The sequence below is a fragment of the Plectropomus leopardus genome, chromosome 22 (genome assembly GCF_026936395.1).
Source record: "Plectropomus leopardus strain MGB_pleo_1.0 chromosome 22, ASM2693639v1, whole genome shotgun sequence".
Lineage (NCBI taxonomy): Eukaryota > Metazoa > Chordata > Actinopteri > Perciformes > Serranidae > Plectropomus > Plectropomus leopardus.
In genome coordinates, this window is record NC_142197.1 from 4,113,670 (window position 1) to 4,130,128 (window position 16,459).

Here is a 16,459-nt window from a genome sequence, read left to right on the forward strand (position 1 = left end):
CAGATATGTCAGTAGGTTAATGTTGACTGTACAGATTAATCTTAATTTTACAGTAAACAATTTCAGTGGCAGTTATAAATTGAGACAAAATTTACCTTATTGTTTTAAAGAGACCATGCTACTGTGTTATAAGCTCTCAAAATTCATTTAATCTGTCTGCAAATTTATTTTTGAGGAATTTGTCAGTTGTGACTCATTTGTATATTCTAAAAAATAAAATAAAATAAAAAAAACACATACAAATCTATGTAAAACTATACTGTAAGAAACCATTTAGACTGTGAAAAAATGTATATTATTCTATATTTTATATATACATAAATATATAATTTATATATTTAGCTGTAAATATAAACTGGATAACATAAAATATACAGCTCAAAATATTCATGTCAAAAAGAAACAGCTTAATGGAGGGGATCATAAAAACAAGACAGTTCGGTGTGGAGAGTTCAGTGTTGTTGGGTAACTTTAGTGTGTTGACACTCTTGAGGTCTCAGTCACTCTGACCCGATGAAGCCTGAGCTAACACAAAGATGAATGTGTACATGAATCTAAAAGTACTTTAATTTCAAAGTAAGAGTACAGTATCTCAACAACTACTGGAAGGGTTGGTTTAAAATGTGTTTACTCAGAGGAATAATGACTGATAGATAAAATTTTGGTGGAATGTAACATTTACTCAAAGACTGTACTCAAGTTTAAATTTTTGAGGGACTTGTACCTTTATTTTGTAAAGATATGAAGCAATTTAAATTCAGGTCGAGCAAATTTTAGTGCAAGACTTGCTGATTTTGACGCAATATACACCCCCGAATAATACAAACAAAAGTAAGTTTGGTTAATGGTTAGAAACTATTCATTGCATTTCAATCTGTTCCATGTTTACCTGGATTTTTTAAAAAAAGTGATCTGTATAATTATCAGGATGAAGGTGTTTTTTTTTGACTCAAAGTTCCACTTCACTCCTGGCTGGACTGAAAACTGCAGCACAACAAAGCCAGTAAAAACATCAACAAACAGAATTTAAACTGACAGAAAAGGACAGCATTTATATTACCTACTTTGCCACGACAGAATCACAAAAATCAGAGAAAATGAGAAAATTAGCACAATCTCAGCAAGTCTACAGTATCAGCCGGCAGGACGCCTCGCTTCTGAAATGCTCACGGATATTTGTGGTGAGATATCGAGCCGCGTGGAGCAAAACAGCGGTGGAATCAAGGCGTAATGCATTTTTTGCAGAATTACGGCCAAAATCCAAAGTGACACAACTTCTGAACTTTCAGATGAAAAACACCTAAAAGACACAAAGACAAACAAACCTACTGATGTGGATTGGTTCTTTTATTTTCAGTAAACAAAACAAACAATGCCAAACCGTCCTACGCGGCGTCAGCACAAACCGGATTACGTTAGCACAACCAGCCCCAGCAAGTGCCGTGACGCCGGCTAACGTTAGCATCACTCAGCCCGTCTGAGGACATTCAGCCGTCGGTCGTGCTAACGTTAGCCGGCGAGCCTTTGCAGTGCTTCAACAGTGAGAGTTTAACAGAGAAAAAGACCAGCGGAGCGTTTCCTTAAATTTGGACGACACAGAGGCGATAAATAACAAAACTGATCCCTCTCCCATCTGTCATCTTCACCCTCCTCTTCCTCTAGCAGGGGTGATGGTCGGGAACTCTCTTCCTAAAAAAACAAAAACAAAACAAAAACACTCAGTTTCCAGTAAACAAACATGATGTCTCCAATAAAGTATCGTACTTTACAGATTGGCATGTCTAATATTGTGCATGATATATATAACTATTGTAGTATAATTAGGGGTTAAATTGCATTATTTATTATACTTTACAGACATACTTCTTACTTTTGTGAAATAGCAGAAATCTGAGCAGGAACAGGAAACACTTCAGGAATAGTATAAAATTCTAAAGTTTTGCAATTCAGATAAAAACAAAATAGAGAAATATTGGTGGAAAAGGTGCGATGGACCGACCTGGGCGCAGCTTTGATGATGTTGTCGACTCTCAGGATCATCTCAGCGGCCTCAGAGGCGCTCAGCAGCACCTGACGCTTCACCTGGAAGGACTCTGTGATCCCCAGCTCCGTCATGTTGCCAATCACACCTTCAGACATGTCTGCAGGGCAAGAAATACATACATGCTCACCAATGTCTGTTCAAAACCAGCCTTCACATGTAAAAATATGAATTCAGTTATGACTAAGTTCCATGTTAAGTTTATTAAAATATAACAGCATTCTTGTGTACACATGTGAGTAATTGGAGAGATCTTGTCCGCCTTGCATTTTGGTCTTTCATAGTTTCTACGTACTTGTACAAAACTTCCCCATCAAATGATCTGATCTGATCTTCTATCTGCCATAGATAACTTTTAAATATACTAAAATCTGTGAAACAGAGTACAGTCCTAAAATCCTACAAACATCCTAAAATCCGAGAAACATCCTAAAATCCTAGAAACATCCTGAAATCGTAGAAATGTCCACGCTATGATCTAAAAGACCAGCGTTTGTTAGTGAATTTTACATATGTTTCAAGACAGTAAAGCAGCACCAATATTACTCATGGCTATTGGCAGTTGTATGACGTACTATTATGTCGACAATCTGGGATTTGTTACCTCAAGAACTGCAGGTCCATTGAAGCTCACAACTGTTTTTAACCGAGAGCTTAAAAATCTAAAATTAAGTAAGTTTCACTGATGCATTTTTGGCACTTAACAGTATGAAACAGTTTAGTTTCCACTGTGTATTTTAGACTTATTGTAGGAGCTGATCTGGAAACCCCAAGATTAAAGAAAAGTACACCATCTGCCAAAATGTATGCCAAATGCATGAACAGCCAAAATGATCAAAACATGAAGAATGAAAAAGAGGTAAAATGCACCAAACAGTCCCTCGGGGTGAAAGCATGACTTCCGTCAATTACAATTTTTTGTTATGAGAGATGACTCATAACAAAAAATTGTAAAACATTTATAATCCTTAGAATGCCTTTTGTGGCAATATGACAAATGTAATTTTAACTTGGAAAATTTGACTTTTATAGAAAACAGCTTAGAACATTTATTAATTTCAGTGTGTTTTTAAGGGGAACTTAATCTCCTCAGAGGCGTACAGGTGATGAATATTTGTGGATTTGTGGTCACTCACTCAGTCCGAAGGTGGTCTTGTTCTCCTGGTGTGCGGCTCTCAGTTGAGCCACAAGGTCGGCGCTGTCGTAACCAGCGTTGTCGGCGATGATGGTCGGCAGCTGGATGAGGAAAACGTGAAAAAAATGAATGAGACAAACTCAAGAGACCATACGAGGAGCGTCCTCGATTATTGAAACTCCTTAAGCTCTGACTGTCAGAGGGTAGCTTGTCGTTTATTTCCCCTCTACAGATAAATGCAAACCAAATCCGCCTCTTAAAATCTAAAACTTTTTAAAAAAAGGACGAAGTTCCGAACAAGATGTTAAAACAGAACAAACAGAGAAGTTTTTCCCCCTAATCGACTGACTGGTAGTTTGTAAAAATAGAAAAAAGAAAAAAATGGCATCACAATGAGCAGGACAGGGCTCCTAAAGCTGAGGGCAAACAGGATTCTTTTAATGCCGCTTTTTAGGAAGCCAATATTGATTAAAAAAAAACATGGCATCAATTACTTAAGGTTAGGGGGAAATGTATTTTATTTTTCAAATACTTGTAATTGTAACATAAAAAAAACTTCTCCAGTGTCTAAGCATTTTTAAGACTTTTTAAAGATTGATTTAAGACATTTTAATGCCAAGTCGAGCCTAATTTTGAGATCGACAGATTTAATACATACACTACACATACAATATACTTTCTAAGGATCCATGGAAACTCGCCAGAGCCCAAAGTGACACCTTAACATTATCACGAATGCATCACAATTATTATCATCATTCAAGGGAAAAGTCTGTCAGATAAATGTTGTGGAGCAGAAAGTGGCATGAAAAAATACTCATAGTAGTTTACTTGAATAAATGTACTTTGAAGCACTTTGATTTGTAGTTAGTGGCACAAAAAAAACACAGTTAAAAAGAGAGCAGACGGGTGCATACCATCCTCAGAGCCTTGGCGAACGACTCCATGGCAACTGCCTCCTTTCCTGGCGTCCTATTGGCCAGATCGGTCACCACCTTGGCCATCAGCATCTCAGAGCAGCCTGAGAGAAGAGACGGAGTCAGGAGAGTTAGAACAGGTGTGCGCAGGAGGAGCACCTTCATACAGGCGTCGCTCGAACTGTTGACACTGTATTTGTGTGTGTGTGTGTGTGTGTGTGTGTGTGTGTGTGTGTGTTTACCTCCTCCGTAGACTGTGCGTGGCTCCTTCACAGTCTGAGCCAACACACACAGAGCGTCGTGCAGCGAGCGTTCGGCTTCATCCAGAATCTGTTGAGTCGCTCCTCGCAGGACAATGGTGCACGCCTCACCTGAGGGTGAGGAGGAAGAATTTAAACATTTTTGGCCATTTCTTTTTTTATTTTTATATAATTTTTGGTAAGATTTAAAGAAAGGTTCCCTAACCCTAACCCTTAAGTTTTTTCTAATTTTTTTAAAATAATTTTTAAAGAAAAAATGTTGGTGATTCATTTATTTAACTTTTTCTTTTAATATTAACATTTTGTATACGAAAAAAATAAAACTAAACTAAATTGATCACATTAAGAAACTGTAAAAACAGATTTTCATTGGCTTTTTTGAATTTCTGATGGTCCTTGAACACATCATGTGGTGTTAGAAACAACGCTCTATGATTTTTTTTCTAAACTTCCCAGGAAATTTTGTTTTCCAAAAGTTTTACAGCCCCAGAAATTACTATTTGCATTATTTAGGAATTTTTCACGTTTTTCATGACCGTATGAGCCCTGTACCATCATTATTGGCACAAGTGATATGACAGGATGAAGCTGATTTAATGTGCATCTGTCTGTGTGCGTGTGTGTGTGTGTGTGTGTGTGTGTGTGTGAGTCCATACCCATGGCAACTCCAGAGAAGTGGATGAGTGTGTCCTCTCCGATCATCACCTCCTCAATCAGCTTGCAGTGGCCGAGTTTCACCAGCTCGGGGTGGTCAAAGGTGGAGGTGATCTCTCCTCCTGATCACAAACACGAACACAGATCATGCATCACTTTAAATCTGGTTGTACAGTGACCCCATACTGACACTGTGTGTTTGTACGTACCAGTGACCAGAGCAAGGCGCTCGACGCCAACGAAGTCCGCATGCTCGATGGCCATGACGCCAGCCTGAGCAAACAACTGCTCTGGATAGTTATAGATCAACTGTCTGTGAAGTAAGAAGAAGTTTAGTCACCTAACAGAAACTTCTTTTATATGTTGGGAAAATACTCATCTCTTGAATTAACTGATAAAATCTGACATCTTAAGTGATAAAATGTAAAATAAAGATACTAAAGCAGAAACATCAGGAAAGAGAAACATTTTACTACTACATATATATATATATATATATATATATATATATATATATATATTTTTTTACTTAATAGGGTTTTGAATGCAGGACTTTTACTGGTTGTTGTGACTGTCAAAAAGAGTTCCAAATACTTCAAGGAAATGAAAAAATGAATGTCCAAACAGCACAGTATCTTTGGGTGATGTTCCTGTTTATTGCAGGATGATGATAGTTGATGGTTTTGTGATGTGATGTGAAGCATTTTTCAAAATACTTTTTCTTAAGGAAACGATCTGAGAACTGCCTGCGCACCTGGATTTATGGGGTTCAATGCAGCTCTCTCTTTGTGTGTGTGTGTGTGTGTGTACCTGTTGATGAAACAGTTGATTCCATGTTTCAGGATCCGGTCGACCTTCTCCTTCATCTTCTCTTTCTCTGCAAGTTCAATCTCTGCAACCTTCGCCGTTGAGTCGACACGAACCCTGGAGCCAAAGATCTGAAACACACATGATATGTGAACCCTGATGCATCAAACAGTAATATCTGTAAATCAAATGGACAGTAGGGGCAGAAATCAGAGGGCTATGACACAATTTCAAAATGATTAATGGTTCATTGAGATGCATCAACATTTGGATTTCTACATGATTTATTTCTTCTAGGGATGCACCGATTTAAGGGCTCGAAATCTGTGTTGGCCATTATTCGCCATGTTGGCTGCCATTGGCCTGTTGGTTAATAACATGAAGTTCACCAATGGCAGTGACAGATGTTTGACTGTTGCGTCACAACAATTTTGCATAGATAAGAAGCAGGGCTTGACACTTAAAGCGTCTCATCCTGGGATGCTGTAAGAGAAAATGTTTTTGGGACCAACCGAGATCTTCCCCTGGACACCTTAGGGATGAAAGGATGCAGTTAACTCATTATTGAAGTGTCAGGGGACAATATTGCTACATTGCGAACAACCTTGTGTTGACATCATCATGAGAACAGCTACTTAACGTTAGCTGTTAGCAGCTGGTGGCCACAACTAACAGCTCACGATTGCATTTAGTTACATTATAAAACATTCAAGCTCTATTCAGTAAAAATTAGTTTTGGGTGAAGGCAAATTAGAACATTCTAATGATGCGTTGAAAATGTTACTTGTAAAATATAGTTTTTTGGGCAATAAACTTAAATACAGTTGTTTGAAGGAGAAATTCGCTTCTTCATGGCAATAACAGATATTAGAGAATTCTGATATGTTCTATATGGTACAAATTGATTTTGAAGCACCTTCAAATTAATTTTATTAAGTTATTTCATTTTTTGCTTTGTGTAGTTTATGTATTTTTATATAATAGAATTATTTGGAAGAGTGTTTTGTTAATGAGTATGGCTGATTTTGAACTCATTTAAGTGGAGTGTACTGAAGGACTGAATGACTATAAAAAAATTTTTTGTTTCCCTGCCTCAAAGGGGGAATATAATGCATTTAAAATAATCCATGATAAAATGCACAGTTTAATTATCCTGAATACTGTGTGGTCATATAAATTTAAGCACTTTCAATGATATATACAAATTTAGGTTTATCTATTTTCAAAAACTTTCAAGGACCCTGTCAAAACTTAACAGGATTTCAAGCACCTGATGGAACCCTGGTTGGAATAGCCCCGCCCACTTTTAAATTCTTTAAAAAAAAAAAAAAAACTAAAGCCAGCAGAATGTTGGCGTGCTCTGTGATGTTGACGATGATGTCATAGTTAATGATGAGGTCATAAAGGATCCAGCGGAATGGAACCAGCTTTGATGTCAGAAGATTACTTATAGCGCTGCATTTGTCTCATTTCTGTCACTGACGAGTTTGGTGGTGCAGGTGTAAGTCAGATCCTCGACACCGGTGGGCTGAGCGTACAACTTCAAGTCTTCAAACATCCATCAACAGACGACCAACATCTTCGTCGTACGAGTCCACTACAGGCATTGCAATGGAAGGAACCAACTCCAACAACACACCAGTCAGAGGAGCCCAGGTCCGCTCATCTTCTCCTGACTCTTTTTGTCCTGTCACACCCTCCTTTAAGAACAAGGAGGAGTGGAGCAAGGAATGGGTGAAAATGTGCCACCTCGTCCGTAAGAAGAAGGACAAAATTAAGCGTCTTGAGGAGCTTCTTGATGTCAGAACAAAAGGGTTCGGCATCACGTACAAGAAGAGCTATGAGACCATCTCAAAGCTGGAGACTGAGAACTCCCGCCTCAAGATGCGCCTGCAGCTTCTGGAGAAGAAACCGGAGGATTCCCAGTGCAACAGCAACCAGGAAACATCCTCCAACCAGATCAACCAGGCAGTGAACACAGAGGTTGAGAGCCAGCTGCAGAGTGTTCACCAGGAGAAGATGAACCAGTTGGAACAACAGCTTTGCCAACATAACAAGGAGAAGGAGCGTCTACTTCAGCAGCTTACTGAGGCAAGACAGGAGCTGAGCAGCAAAGATGCTGCTCTCCAAAACATGGAAGACTCCTGGAAGGCCAAATACAGTGCTCTGAAGGAGAAGCTTGCAACAGAAACCGCTGACAATAACCGCAGCTGGGAAACGTTGCAGGCTGACCTTAGGATGAAGGTGTCTCAGATGGAGATGGAAATCCATCAAAGAGACACTGAAGTCCTCAGTCTCCGTGAGGTTAATGGAAGTCTCAGCGCACGAGTCTTTCAGACCCTCACAGAGACAGCAGAGCAGCTGGAACAGAAAGCTGCGCAACTCCTCCAGAGCGACAGAGCCTGGCAGGAGAAGTATGACGCTCTGAAGGACACGACCGCTGAACGCCTTGCTGAGAGACAGAGCTGGGAGACGCTCCAGGCTCAATTGAGGATGAAGGTGACTCAGATGGAGGAGCAAATCCTCCAGATGAACACTGAAATCCTCGGTCTCCGCAAGGATAAAGACAGTCTCCTACAGGAAGTGACTCAGACATCAGAAGAGCTGAGCCGCAAAGACGCTCAACTCCTCCAGAGCGACAGAGCCTGGCAGGAGAAATTCAACGCTCTCAAGGACACGACCACTCAACACCTTGCAGAGAGGCAGAGCTGGGAGACGCTCCAGGCTCAGTTGAGGATGAAGGTGAGTCAAATGGAGGAGCGAATCCTCCAGATGAACACCGAAATCCTCGGTCTCTGCAAGGATAAAGACAATCTATTTCAGGAAGTGACACGGACATCACAAGAGCTGAGCAGCAAAGATGCTCAACTCCTCCAGAGCAACACAGCCTGGCAGGAGAAATACGACGCTCTCAAGGAGATGACTGAACAAGACCGTGCTGAGAGACAGAGCTGGGAGGAAGACCAACAACAGCGCAGGGAAGCAGAATGGAGGGACATCCTGGATGAGAAGACAGAGCTCGAGGACCTCTGTCTCAACATCAACAAGAAGAGGAGACGCTTCTTGTTTTTCCCCAGGAGGACGTCAGACGACAGAGAGGAGGAGCTGCAAAAGCTGAAGACTAAAATGCGTGAGAAGGAGGCGAGAAAGAAAGCTAAAGAGGAGAAGGTGGAGAAAAAGAGCAGTGACGGTGACTGTAGGGTTGAGGAGGGTGCTGGTTGTTCAGCTCAGGCTGAGCAACAATAAGTTCCCTCTTCCCCCATCACCTGTCCATCCTCCTCCCACCTCCCTCTAGCCATCTTTCCTCCCTCACCTTCACTTTTGCATCCTCCTCCCACCTCCCTCGCCATCTTTCCTCCCTCACCTTCACCTTTGCATCCTCCTCCCACCTCCCTCTCGCCATCTTTCCTCCCTCACCTTCACCTTTCCATTCTCTTTCCACTTCCCCTTCCCCTAACCACTCTTCCTCCCTCACCTTCACCTTTCCATCCTCTTTTCACCCCCCTCCCCTAACATCACGGGCAGCACAGTGGCTCAGTGATCAGCACTGCAGCCTCACAGATACACCTCCACCTGTCCATCTGTGTGTAGTTTGTATATTCTCCCTGTGTCTGCGTGGGTTTACTCCTGGTACTCAGGTTTCCTCCCACAATCCCAAAAATATACACTTTAGGCTAATTGGACACTCTAAATTATCCCCCAAATCCATCATATCGCAGTTCAATTGAATTTCCGTTTGGGTTTTCTCCCGGTGCTCGGGTTCGCCCGCAAACTGTGACCTCAATCACAGGAAAAAAAAGTTTTATATACACCATCAAAATTCAATTGAATCCCCCACAAATTCTAATCAATAATAAAAAACTAATCACATCAGCATTCAATTATATTTTTTAAGTTTTTCCTCCTGAAGCTCAGCATTGCCCTACAAACTCTTAAAAAAAATAAATACATAAAAAAGAAAAATTAAATGTTTCCATCTCTCTATATAGCTGATATATATTACACACTGTATGAATGCAATTTTAGGACATTATGGAGGCTAAATTGTAAAAATACTGGTATGTGTTTCAGTTATGGTTTAAACAACAATGTAGATGAGCAATAAAACAATCAATCTTGGACTTTCATGATATATAATGATGTCATGAATTTCTGCAGTATTTTTAATATTAGTGTTATTTTTGGGTAAATATTCACTTTTTTCTTCTTGACTGTTGTCAACAACTTAAACATTGTCTTTGTGAATATGAATTACTGGTGAACATGCTGAATATGTTAAGTTGATTCATCAGGTCAGTAACATCCTTCTCCCTTCCTTCCAAATGCAACAACAACAACAAAAAAAAATCGGAATTTTTTTCTTTATAAAAGAAAAACATTTACAAAACATTTTGGGGGATTTAAAAAAAAAAAAAAAAAAGTTTTCCTTGTGTCAATTTTTTGGGTGATTTTTGTGGAGAAGTGGCGGGCGCTTGGGCTTGGAAGGCGTGTTTTCTTAAAAAAAAAATAATTAAATAATCACCTAAAATGACACCATTTATCACGGGCTGAAACTGTAAAAACATAAATTATTGTTTGATTTTCAAATTGCAGACAGTGCTTGAACACATCATTTGTTATTTCTGAAATGGAGTTCCATGACATTTCCAAAACTTTCAGGGTATATTTAGTTTTCCGAATCTTTTCCTGGCTTAGAAAACTGCTATTTGCAAATTTCATGACTTTTCCAGGTTTTTCTTGACCGTACGAACCCCATTCTGGTAGATTTTATTCGCACCACTAGTTGTGCTGACACCGCTACCAGAGCTTGCATTTGCATAAAGGTATTAGGTACAGATTAATAAGATTCAATAAGGTAAGCACTGCTACATGATGCGTGTGTGTGTGTGTGTGTGTGTGTGTGTGTGTGTATGTACAAACCTTGATCTTGTCAGTGTCCATGCCAGTGTTGGCGATCAGGATCTTTACGTTTTCCAACCTCTTTGGCTGGTTCACTCCGATTTTCTTGTCCAACAAGAACCCTGGAGATAAAGCAGAAAGGCACACATGATGATTCAGCAGCCAATCAGACACCAGAAATCAGCCCGGTGGTTGTGACATCACACACACACACACACACACACACACACACACACACACACACACACACACACACACACACACACACACACACACACACACACACCTTCGTCCAGGTAGGAGTCGGTGAGGCTGCCTCCCAGCTTCTTGATGATGTGGATGGCCTCCAAGTTCCCGGAGCCCTTCAGCCTCATGACAGCATCGACGGCCAGCTGGGAGAAGTGATCTTTGTGGTGGGTCAGCAGTTTGGAGGACAGTGTCGTCCGGGCGATGTTCAGCAGGTCCTCCTGGAAACGGGCTGGGTCATTGCTATGGAGACAGGAAGGATGGAGAAGGAGACAGGTAAGAAGAGTTGAAGGGTTAATATTAACTGAGAGTTTGGTGAGGTGATAGATTTCTCTCTTAAGTAAACTTTATTGTAATGACAGCGTTCATATACTTAACCCATTTTTTTTATTGCATATTTTAAGGGAAAAAAATGTTGACTTTATTTCATTTTAAAAAATCTGGCTTTTTTGGCTTTTTTCGAAAAGATATTTTTTCATTTGGGCATTTTTAAAGGAAACATTTTTACACGTTTCTTTTACCCCATTGAAAAAAGCCTTCAATGGCTTCCAAACCCACAGGCCTGTGCAATTGGAGGGCATGTTTACTTTAAAAATCACAGAAAATTAAACCGTTAGTCATTGTCAGAATCTGTATAAACGAAAACTAGCGTTGGATGTTCAAACTTCCAATGGTCCTCGTACATATCATGTGTTATTATGCAGGTTTTTCAAACAAAATTGTTGAAAAAATTAACTTACAAATATAGTTTTGGTGAAATCGAAATCTTGTCTTAAAATTTGGAATAACAGATCACACTTATTAGGGCTGCAACTATCAATCACTTTAGTAATAGATCTTACCAAATACATTTTTCAGATTTCTCCACAGATTAATTGGATAGAAAATATTTTAGCTTTATCAAGCATGAGACAGAATAAGACCTCTATTAAACTCTTTAACGAACCACTAACCCGTTTCCCTTTCAGAGAAATTAACATTTTTATTGCTTAAATAGCATGCAGCAGTTAGTCTCCCATTGCTACTTTCACCACTTGATATAGTGAATAGTTTTCAGGATAAAAAAAACAAAACACAAAATGTACCGAAATACACTTAAACAAAAACGAAAGAGAATGGACTCCAAAGAAGTTGTTCGGTTTCACAGTTACAATTTTGGGACTAAGAAACAGCAAAAAAAAAAAAAAAACCAATATTTGAATGTGTTCGATGAGATAAACAACTCTATATATCAGTTGCAGTGTCACCTGTGATCAGCAGCAGCCTCCCTCAGAGCGTCTCTGGCCGCCTGAGTCGCCTTCCTCCAGCCAGAGATGATGGTCTGTGGGTGAATCTTCTTGGCGATCAGGAGCTCCGCCTCCTGCACCAACAACAGTGATTATTAAATAAAACTGCTATAACCGTAAAATGAAACCACTCTTTGAAATGTGCTCGGCTCATTTTATAAAGATGAACAGTTTTTTACCCGAAGCAGCTCTGCAGCGAGCACGGTGACGGAGGTCGTCCCGTCTCCGACTTCATCATCCTGAACCTTGGACATGTCTGGACACGCAAACAGAATTCAAAATTACTCCTCCATCATTTCTATTCCACTTTACTTCCCCTTGTCCTTAATATACGGAAATATTGCACATTAATAGCATTAAATTTAACTTTAATCTTTATTCTCTGTTGAGTAAACTTGCATAAGTAAAATCATTCCGAACAGGTATTTTTAAAATCATCTTTTGTTGAATTTATAACTCTAAAACTGACATAAAACATTTTTAATAGATTTTTTTTAACACTGGTTATACAAGACAAACGTTTGACAAAGTAGTTGCTAAGTAATTACTAAATAGGTATTCACATGCAGTGAGTTTGCTTTGGTGTTTTGGAGCATTACAATATATGCAGTTAGAGAAAATTAAAAAAATAATAGTGCAACAGTCAATAGTTCTAAATATATATTCAAAAACTGACAAAAAAAAAGAAAATATTCCCAAAATACGTGTAATACATCTGGTTTTCAAAATAAAAGCTGCTCAGTTTTATGCAAGAATGTGCAAAAGTTTTAGAGTTGCAACAATTCATCAATTAATTGATACATTGATTATCTAATTAATTGATAATTAAATTAATAGTTGACGGAGTCATTTGTAAGGAAAAAAAGTCAAAATTCTCTGATTCAACCTTAGAAAAATGTTAGTATTTTCTTCCTTCCTCTATGACAGGAAACTGAGTATTTTTGGTACATGGACAAAAGGACGTAATCCTGAATTTTGGGGAACTGACATTTTATAGAACAAAAAATGAATCAACTGATTGAAAAAAGATTATAATTTATTGTCAAGTAATCAAAGATAAATTGGCTATGAAAATAATTATTTGCAGTCTTGAGAGAATCACAATACTAAGTATAAAGAAATCATGTGACTTATAGAGAAAGTAATCCAAACAACCATGCAGCTAGTTTGACCAGGAGATATTCGCTTCACTCACCAACCAGAACTTTGGCAGCAGGGTTGTCGACTCCGATGGCTTTCAGGATGGTCGCTCCGTCATTGGTCACCGTCACTGAACCACCCTTCCCTCCACCCAGCAAGATCTTGTCCTGAAGAGAAAAACGAGAGGAAACTGTTCAACAACACACTTTTTCTAAAGTCGATTTACAAAACAAAAACCGAGGAGATCCACCTCAGACAGACAGTTGTGCTTCCAACATAATAGTTTAGAAAAATTAATAATTTAACGTATACGCTGAAAAATTTGCTCTTAAAAAAATAATCATACCACAACTTGTCATTTGCAACTTTTTATGGATATATTGTGAAGTTTTATTTTTTATTTCTGATTTTTGAATTTTGCATTTTACTTTTCTCTTAATATCTTTATTATGATGCACCAAAATACCAAAGAAAATTTCAGATTAATGGGAAATTAATATGCTTCAAAGAAAATACTTTTTGCATATTTTTTGGGCATATTTTAGTTATTTTTCTGGTTCAGTAATGCCAAAATTCAACACAGAAATCTTTATCATCAAGACAATAATCAGCTGTCGTGATTAACATGACCTACCATCCCCTTTGGGCCCAGAGTGCTCTTCACCAGATCTCCGATAGCGATGGCACCAATGAAGGATGACTGCAGAGAAAACACACAAATAGAAAGACAAGAACAGAAAAAAAAATAAATCACAGTTATGTGAAGTCTCATAGGTTCATCTTCAGATTCAACTTGTGCATTTAAATATAAAAACTCGAAAAGCAGATAAAAATGCACCAACCAGTCGTGCAGTTTCAGCTTTCTCCTCATCAGCTCCATGTCTGAAGATGTTGACCGGGGCCATCGATAAGGACGCCTGCAGAGAGACGGCAATCATCAATGAATCGATCACTAGCATCACACACAAACCGACAAAGACAATGTGAGACATTAAAATTTACACTCCCAGAGTTCATCAGCACGTTTTAGTTCTAATAGTCAGAAAGCAAGGATGTCCCACTCTGTTTATTTTTCTTTATCTCAGTACAAGTGATGTAGCAAGATTGAGTTTATCAGGTCTGCAAAATTATTCATGTAATTCATTTACTGCCTTAAAGTTTGCCTCTTTACTTAATTTTTTTGTATTATTGTATAGAAATACTTGATCCCTGCGGGGAAATTGCAGTACATTAAATAAACAAACCAAAACGCACTCAAATAGAGAGGACACTGTTTACTAAGTCACTAATTAAAAAATAAAGCAAATACTAAGTACAAAAAAGTAAGAAAACGAGCAGGAGCGACTGCAGCTGGCTGCATGCACGTTGGCTCATGCGCACATATGATATCCATTGTTAATATGTATACTTTTTGGTCACTTAGCTCAAAACTTTATGAGATATACCTAAAAAAAATATTAAGCATTATACAAGATAACATTTAATTTATCCTAAGGAAAACTGCAGTGCAGTATTTGCAATACAAAAATCTATATTTTACCAAAATGAAATTTTAAATGTTAATTTCCCCTTTATAATATGAATATCCACGACTTTTTCTTGACACCTTTTGCAAGTTTTAATTTGTAGGCCATTTCTTTCCAAGTTGCTTACTCACTTTTCCAACAGGTTTTCAAAAGAAATCAAACTAATTTACTTATGATTTCAAAGCGTTAAACAGCTTAGAAAAGGTGTCTGAATGCAGAAAACTTCTCTCAATCCAGGTCTCAAAGGGTTAATCCTACATTTGGACCACAATTTAGGTGTGGATGATACTCTTTATTCCGAGCACCGGTGAACGCAGCAGCTGAGCCCTGCCCCTTTCATCCTGGAAACCGCTAGAAGCTTCCAAATTATTAGCTAAAAAATATACAAAAACATAAACCTACCTTCAACTACAGCTGTAGTTTATATTAGCTGGGAGTAGACGTTATGTGTTTATATAGGCACATGTTGTGTATTTTGTTTTTCTGCTATTTATTCCTCACCGTCTGAAAACGCTGATTTGTTCCTCTTGACAGCCACAAAGCCCTTAATGACAAGCTATGTTAGCATGCTAACTGGCTAATCAGAGAAAAACAAGAACACGCGGTTTCTGACAAACACACAAATAAACATGGCAACTGGTGTTTTAATATCTGTATCAGACCTGAAAGTTTCACCAAATCTCGTAGGAAATTAAACTTTGAAGCGGTTAGCTTAGCCGTTAGCGTATTCATTACCCCCATGTGCTTGTTCGCCGGTTAGCACCGTTAGCTAACGGAAAGCTAAACGGACGCTACAAACGACACAGACGGTTTTTAAACAGTTTGACAGACTCTCCGAGAGTTGAGCTGCTCGTAGACACGATTCGCTGTTTTCTAAATTGTTTGTAACAGTTAAAAAAGAGAGTAAATAAATGTAAAAGCTCACCATGATGTCTGAGGTTCGTGCACGCACGCAGAAGAAGGGCTGGGTAGGGGAGTGACGCAGTTACGTAAAAACGTAATGCGACGTTCAGGGCAGATTATGGAGGACATCCGCTGTGATATATACTCAGATTATAAACTGTATATTCATATAAATAAAATAATAAATACATAAAATAAACTAAATAGAACAATTAATTTTATATACATACATATATATAGTCTAGTCTATATAGTCTAAACGAAAGTACTTTGAGTATTTAAAAAAATATATATATAGTTAATGTATTATTATATGTTATTATTGATTATTAACTGATACAAATAATAAGACAAACTACAAAATATAAGACATATTAACATTCAAGAAATTATTATTGTGGTCATAATATTGCAATATCATTATTCTTAAAAACAAATAACTATAAGATATTATCATTATCATCATTATTAATATCATTAATATTATTATTATCATTATTATTATTTATTAACACAAAATATAAGATATAACGTAATATATATATACACACACACATACAGGTAACAATAATTAGAAGTATAATAATTATAAGATGAGGTACAAAAATTATTATTATTATTGTTTGTAGTTTTAATGCAAGACTT

The 16,459-nt window shown here is 38.1% G+C and overlaps 1 protein-coding gene across 1 annotated transcript; it reads right to left on the minus strand.

Annotated features, from left to right (window-relative positions):
- Positions 1 to 1,329: 1,329 nt before the first annotated feature.
- On the minus strand, positions 1,330 to 15,947 carry cct2 (chaperonin containing TCP1, subunit 2 (beta)). The gene is made up of 16 exons (XM_088072352.1): positions 15,837 to 15,947; positions 14,228 to 14,302; positions 14,020 to 14,085; positions 13,441 to 13,552; positions 12,425 to 12,501; positions 12,207 to 12,319; positions 11,000 to 11,202; positions 10,735 to 10,835; positions 5,818 to 5,945; positions 5,217 to 5,320; positions 5,010 to 5,129; positions 4,336 to 4,464; positions 4,094 to 4,197; positions 3,178 to 3,277; positions 2,000 to 2,141; positions 1,330 to 1,689 (listed from the first exon to the last, which is right to left on the minus strand). The coding sequence occupies exons 1-16, from the start codon at positions 15,837 to 15,839 to the stop codon at positions 1,659 to 1,661; spliced, it is 1,608 nt and encodes a 535-aa protein (XP_087928478.1). The 5' UTR covers positions 15,840 to 15,947; the 3' UTR covers positions 1,330 to 1,658.
- Positions 15,948 to 16,459: the final 512 nt, after the last annotated feature.

Bases quoted from the DNA above. Each gene is read 5' to 3' on its own strand.
- cct2 (XM_088072352.1), bottom strand. The intron at 10,836-10,999 runs GTGTGTGTGTGT...CTTTATCTCCAG, and splicing joins CGACTCCTACCTGGACGAAG to GGTTCTTGTTGGACAAGAAA. The intron at 2,142-3,177 runs GTGAGTGACCAC...CTTGCCCTGCAG, and splicing joins CAAGACCACCTTCGGACTGA to ACATGTCTGAAGGTGTGATT.